The sequence below is a fragment of the Macrobrachium rosenbergii genome, chromosome 12 (genome assembly GCF_040412425.1).
Source record: "Macrobrachium rosenbergii isolate ZJJX-2024 chromosome 12, ASM4041242v1, whole genome shotgun sequence".
Classification (NCBI taxonomy): Eukaryota; Metazoa; Arthropoda; class Malacostraca; order Decapoda; family Palaemonidae; genus Macrobrachium; species Macrobrachium rosenbergii.
Window position 1 is genome coordinate 93006544 of NC_089752.1, and position 7166 is coordinate 93013709.

General features: G+C 36.7%; 2 protein-coding genes across 2 annotated transcripts; one reads left to right on the forward strand and one right to left on the reverse strand.

Moving 5' to 3' along the window:
• Positions 1 to 1926: 1926 nt before the first annotated feature.
• On the reverse strand, positions 1927 to 4518 carry LOC136844143 (uncharacterized). The gene is made up of 4 exons (XM_067113157.1): positions 4497 to 4518; positions 4051 to 4209; positions 3192 to 3356; positions 1927 to 2945 (listed from the first exon to the last, which is right to left on the reverse strand). The coding sequence occupies exons 1-4, from the start codon at positions 4516 to 4518 to the stop codon at positions 1927 to 1929; spliced, it is 1365 nt and encodes a 454-aa protein (XP_066969258.1).
• LOC136844144 (piggyBac transposable element-derived protein 4-like) lies at positions 4517 to 4999 on the forward strand. Its single transcript, XM_067113158.1, has one exon. The coding sequence runs from the start codon at positions 4517 to 4519 to the stop codon at positions 4997 to 4999; it is 483 nt and encodes a 160-aa protein (XP_066969259.1).
• The last annotated feature ends 2167 nt before the right edge of the window (positions 5000 to 7166 follow it).

Sequence of the window (7166 nt, forward strand, 5' to 3'; positions counted from 1 at the left end):
CGATCTAATTTAGTTAACTATCTTTTTTTATTTTTTTGGCAACTTTCAGCTTTAACTGATAGGATTACGTGGTACTTTGGTTAAAGCAAAGCAATATAACTCAGTAAAATTAATAAAAAGACTCATCAGCCGAATGAACCACGAAACACCACATATATGAGCTTTTCAGTTGAGAAACATGCCAAGTGCCATTTTTAAAATATAGTAATTTAAATTAAAAAATACTTTGACCCAGGTTGGAGCTTGGTATGTTTCTCGACTGATAGCCTCATATACAATATATATACATTATATATATATATATATATATATATATATATATATATATATATATATATATATATATATATATATATATATATATATATATATATATATATATATATATATATATGAAATATATAAATATATATACATATATATGTATATATACATATACATCTATATATATATACATATATATCTACATATGTATATTTATATACATAGATATATATATATAATATATATACACATACATATATATAATTATATATATATACATAGATGTTATATATATAAATATATATATAAAATAATATATAATTTGGCAGCAGATCCCCTTTTAAACAGGTTCTATTGAATATTATTGCTGCTTCAGCTGCATTTATTTTGTAGAAGACTTTTTCTATTTTCATTATTGTGACTTAGGTTAAGCAAAGCAATATAACTCATTAAATTAATAATAAAACTCATCAGCCAAATAACCCACAAAACACCATATATATATATATGTATATAAAATATATAAATATATATATATATATATATATATATATATATATATATATATATATATATATATATATATATATATAATGTTGCCATTGCATTAATTTGTTATTGATGTTCGCAAATTATATTATATTTTATAGCCTTGAAAATGCGACTTGGAATTCATCGCGAAACTGTAGATGATGAGGATGCCTTTCCCTACTGCTTCCTTCGTGATAAATATGTATATATATACACATATACATTATATATAATATATATATATACACTACATATATATATATAAAATATATATATATATATATATACTATATATATATAATTATATATATAAATATATATTATGTAATATGTTAATACATACATATAAATATATATATATATATATATATATATATATATATATATATATATATATATCACATACTATATAATGTATGTGTATATATGTATATTATATATATATATATATATATATATATATATATATATATATATATATATATATATACATACAGCTCAGTGGTCTGGTTAAACTAAGGTATACTTATATATATATATATATATATATATATATATATATATATATATATATATATATATATATATATATATATATATATATATATATATATATATATATATATCATATATATATATATTTATATACTCATATATATTTATATATATATATAAAGGATATACAAATATGTATATATATACAGTATATATATACATATATACACAGTATACCTAGCAACGGGACCTACAGCTTATTGTGGAATCCAAGCCACATTATACTGAGAAATGAACTTGTATCACCAGAAACAAATTCCTCTAATTCTTCATTGGCCGGCCGGAGATCGAACGCGGGCCTAGCAGAGTGCTAGCCGAGTACGATATCGACCCGTCCAATGAGGAACTTGCTATAGTTTATAACTTCTAGATGTCTGTAACACCTGTCCTTCCTGATAGCTTCCTACCTTTGTGTGTCCAAGTAAGGTGTAGGGGGGTTACTTTGAGATCACTCTTTGTTTCTTCGTTATAGGGCCCTAACGTTGCATTCGGATCTGTGAGTCCCAGGTGTTCCTGAAGAGGGGTGGTGTATGGGTATTTGAGACCCAGGTGTTCCTGAAGAGGGGTGGTGTATGGCTATGTGAGACCCCGGGTGTTCCTGAAGAGGGGTGGTGTATGGGTATTTGAAACCCAGGTGTTCCTGAAGAGGGGTGGTGTATGGGTATTTGAGACCCAGGTGTTCCTGAAGAGGGGTGGTGTATGGGTATTTGAGACCCAGGTGTTCCTGAAGAGGGGTGGTGTATGGGTATTTGAGACCCAAGTGTTCCTGAAGAAGGGTGGTGTATGGGTATTTGAGACCCAGGTGTTCCTGAAGAGGGGTGGTGTATGGGTATTTGAGACCCAGGTGTTCCTGAAGAGCAGTGGTGTATGGGTATTTGAAACCCAGGTGTTCCTGAAGAGGGGTGGTGTATGGGTATTTGAGACCCAGGTGTTCCTGAAGAGGGGTGGTGTAGGTGTTCCTGAAGAGGGGTGGTGTATGGGTATTTGAGACCCAGGTGTTCCTGAAGAAGGGTGTATGGGTATTTGAGACCAGGTGTTTAAATGAAGAGGGGTGGTGTTATTTGAGACCCAGGTGTTCCTGAAGAAAATTTGGGGTATTTCAGACCCAGGTGTTCCTGAAGAGGGGTGTATTGGTATTTGAGACCCAGGTGTTCCTGAAGAGGGGTGGTGGTATTTTCCTATATATATGGGTATTTGAGATTTGACCCAGGTGTTCCTGAAGTATTTGAGACCCAGGTGTTCCTGAAGAGGGGTGTGTGGTATTTGAGACCCAGGTGTTGAAGAGGGGTGGTGTATGGGTATTTGAGACCCAGGTGTTCCTGAAGGGGGGTGGTGTATGGGTATTTGAGACCCAGGTGTTCCTGAAGATGGGTGGTGTATGGGTATTTCAGACCCAGGTGTTCCTGAAGAAGGGTGGTGTATGGGTATTTGAAACCCAGGTGTTCCTGAAGAGGGGTGGTGTATGGGTATTTGAGACCCAGGTGTTCCTGAAGAGGGGTGGTGTATGGGGAGACATAAAGTCTTCCTGAAGATTCTTGGTTGGGGTATTTGAGACCCAGGTGTTCCTGAAGACTGTGTTTGAGACCCAGGTGTTCCTGAAGAGGTGTATGGGTATTTGAGACCCAGGTGTTCCTGAAGAGGGGTGGTGTATGGGTATTTATTATATATATAAACAGGTATTCCTGAATATATACATATGTATTGGTATTTGAGACCTACAGCAGGTGTTCCTGAAGATTGGTGTATTGGTATTTGAGACCCAGGTGTTCCTGAAGAGGGTGGTGTATTGGTATTTGAGACCCAGGTGTTCCTGAAGAGGGGTGAAACCTGCTATTTGAGACCCAGGTGTTCCTGGTGGACCATGGGTATTTGAGACCCAGGTGTTCCTGAAGATGGGTGGTGGGTACTTTGAGACCCAGGTGTTTCTTGGAAGGGTAACATTGGTATTTGAGACCCAGGTGTTCCTGAAGAGGGGTAGTGTATGGCTATGTGAGACCCAGGTGTACCTACGGTGAAGGTGTTTCATGGGTGTTTAGAATTATTAGTAACTGGAAAAATTTTGGTTGTTAATATAAATTATTATTGTGTACATGATTCACACTGTCACTGCCTGTCTTACTAATGTGCTTTATTTTTTATTACAGGTGATATGATGCTCATAAAAACAATGAATATATAAAAAAACAACACTGACAACCAGTGAAAAGTGTTTCAGGTGATACCTTTTGGACAAGGGATAAGGACACAGCAAAGAGTAATGCGATGCTCATAAAAAAATATATATAAAAAGAACAATAGTGAAAACAATGAAAAGTTGATGAATGTCTTTACACAATATGTGAATTAGATGAGTGCTAATATTTGTTTTTCTCCGCAGGTAATATAAATAATTTCAGATACACAATCAATAAATAAATAATATAAATACAGGCATAAATAAGACTAAATGACAATGGCATCTACAAGAGAGAGTGACAGTGAGAGTTCTGATAGGAAATCTATGATCAGTGAAGACGAAGACGTGTTAGAAATTGAAACAGAATATGACAAGTGATAATATGGTTGAATATGTCTACACAAGCTGACTTGTCAGAAAGTGACAGTGATGATGAAATACAACAGCATGTTCCAGAAAAGAAGAGGAAACGACCTTCATTCAGGTTGTCACCTAAGTGGCAAGTGCTCCAGAGAATGCTTCACTTTCACCAGGGGAAAAAGAGGACCCCAGCCTGATGGTCCAATTTGGCAGGAGACAATTACGTGGCAAAAATGGCCATGCCTGGTCATCAACTGCTCCACCAACCAGAGGATCTACCAGAACCCCCTCACGCAACCTTATGCCACCCGTCACAAAGGGCCCTGTGTTGCCACAATGGACAGTGAGCTAATGTTTGATAACAGCATTATTGGCATAATAATAAAATGAACATTCGAATCCACTGAGAGGCTGAGGGCATCATATAAAAAAAAGAAAACCCAATAGTTGATAAGATCTACTATAATGAAATAATGGCACTCATTGGGATCCTCATTATGTCAGGGCTGAAGCAAGACAATCACGTGCCAAGAAAAGAGATGTTCTCCAAAGCATCGGACACAATTATACAGAGCTGCAATGGGCGAACGTGGCTTCTGCTTTCTTTTACGAGCTTTACGCTTAGACGACATGGAGACGCGAAAAGACAGGAAAAGGACAGATAAATTTGCCGCCATGCGAGAGATCTGGGACAAATTGATCAGCAACTGCACAACTCGTTATTCCCCTGGTGAACACACAACAATCGATGAGCAGTTGCTCGGGTTTAGGGGAAGATGTCCCTTCAGGATTTATATTGCCAATAAACCGGCCAAATATGGCATAAAGCTGATCATGGTCTGTGATGCAAAGACCAACTATATGTTGAATGCATTGCCATACCCGGGGAAGCATACCCAACCACATGGTAGGGCATTAGCACATTATGTCACCACAAAACTTGTGGCCCTGTATGCCAGCAGCAAAAGAAATATCACAGGTGACAATTGGTTTACATCTGTTCCACTTGTAAATGACCTTCTCGACAACTACAATCTGACATATGTAGGAACAGTACGGGCGAACAAGGCACAGATGCCGCCAGAAATGATTGACAAGGCGGCGGCTCACTAGTGGTCAAAGCGCATTTCTATTTGACAAGAAAATCTATGGTCACCGATGTAAAAAAGGCAAAAAGGTCCAAGAAGCTTGTCTTCTTGATGTCTTCCTTGCATGACCAGCCTGTCATCACAGAGAACGGAAAGCCAGAAATCATCGTGTCTTACAATGCCATGGATACATTTGACCATATGTGCGCCTATTCACCATGTAGCAGAATGACGAAACGATGGCCCCTCGCTCTGTTTTATGGAATAATAAATGCTGCAGGAATCACTTCACGTGTTACCTTCAATGAGGAACATATAAAAAGTGGTAAGAAGCCCACGGACAGACGTGCTTTCCTCAACACTCTGGCACACGAGTTAATCAAACCCTGGGCTGAAGAACGGCTTGAATTCCCAGGGCAACAACGAAACATTCAAACGACCATCACATCAGTCTTTCCTGACCTCAACATGCCAACAAGGACTGCTCCTGCAGATGAGACAAAGAAGAGGTGTTCCATCTGTCCTGCCAAAAAGGACAGAAAAACAAAATACAGGCCAGTGTGTGTGGAGCACAGCCGTTTCCTCTGCGCAGACTGAGTAAATCAAGGTAAGAAAAATTCATTGTACAGGTCTTATATAAGACAAAATTTGGTTATGACAGATCTCAATTTCACTGAAATGTGCATACAGGATTCATAAAGACACTGTTGCACTATACCAGTAGTGCCTGAATGACCCTTTATGCGTGTTGACAAAGATCGTAAAAAATAACAGTATGTTGTGTGGGATTTGAGCTTTCCACCATGATGAGCCTCAGTCAGTCAAATTATGACAATTATTTTTTAGTTATTCAGATTTATTACAGAGTATAGCTAATGCCCAAAATTCATTAATTTCTTCATTAGAATTTTCTTTGAATAAATCTAGTATACAGATATTTTTTTTATTTACACCCCAGTAACTGCATTACATTGTTGTTATAAGGCCATACTAACTGTAGACACTAAAGGAATTCATTAAATGAAACACCGTTTGCATATATAGCCCTATATTATATACGGGTCTGACAGACCCAGGTGTTCCTGAGGCGTTTTTGACAAAGAGGTGTACCTGAGCGTAGTGAGCAGAGGAGCAGCGTTTTTGAGACCAGGTATTTAGGAATTAGGAAGTGCTTTGCCAGGGATTCATAGCATGTGTTAGCCATGAACAGTTAGCCAAGTGTGTTGTTCGAAAACAGTTACAGCAGAGGAAGTGTAAAATTCCGGCGTCAGTGAAGTGTAATTTGAAAATCAGTGGTAGTTAAAATACGTGTGACACTCCCAGCAGCTTGGCGCATGCCCATTCCATCGTCTCACTCAATTCCAAGACCGCCATATCTAGTTCAGATTTACATTTAATGTTTTAAGTAAACTAAAGGCATTATTGATGTTTTAAGTTAAATAATTCGATTCTGCTTATCAGCACCAATAATTCAGTCAGAAAAGCTTAGTGTTCTTTTCCTTAAATTTTAAATCACCGATCGAGTCTTGTATCTGATGATTGATGTCACCACTAGCCTCCAGCTGTTTCTCTCCCACGCATTCCATTCCATTTCTCATCATTCACTCGCCGAACGAAATTCCATTTCTTTCCTCGTAACGTAAAACACCAAAGTAAAAACTAAGAATTATTTTGATAGTAATCTGAACACCCTTTCCACCACATAACTTGTCATGACAGGAGCTAGGCATTAAATTACGTAAACGCCAACAGTAAATTTTTAAAAAGTAACAACGTAATTTGCCAAAGCATAACTTTTCCAAGTAAATTATCATATTGAATTAGAGTAAATTGAATAACGGAACAAAAACGTTCCAATACAAATAGGCTCTCAGAAAGAAAGCGAAAGACAGAACTCTTAACATTCTTCCATCATAAAAGGGCATAGCAATAATAATAAGCGTATAGTGGAGAATAAACCCATTAATTCATAAGGCCCAGAGCAATCATTTTTTTTTATTTATACCCAAAACTTTGATCTTTGTAGATCCCCAACAATTCTTCCTTTTACTCATTCACACACAGTTCACGAACTTGTGTACACGCCCGTGTTCATTGTAATTGTCTCAAATATCTATTTTCATATTAAGTACTTCAGCCAGCGGAGTGAGCTCTCGTACATTCAAAGAAAGTAAGTACAACTATTTAATAAC

Coding starts and splice junctions, on each gene's coding strand:
- LOC136844144 (XM_067113158.1), top strand. CDS start 4,517: ATGGAGACGCGAAAAGACAGGAAAAGGACAGATAAATTTGCCGCCATG.
- LOC136844143 (XM_067113157.1), bottom strand. CDS start 4,518: ATGTCGTCTAAGCGTAAAGCTC. Junction 3,357..4,050: donor CTCTTTTTCCCCTGGTGAAA/GTGAAGCATTCT, acceptor CCTTCACCGTAG/GTACACCTGGGTCTCACATA. Junction 2,946..3,191: donor GGTCCACCAGGAACACCTGG/GTCTCAAATAGC, acceptor ACACCTCTTCAG/GAACACCTGGGTCTCAAACA.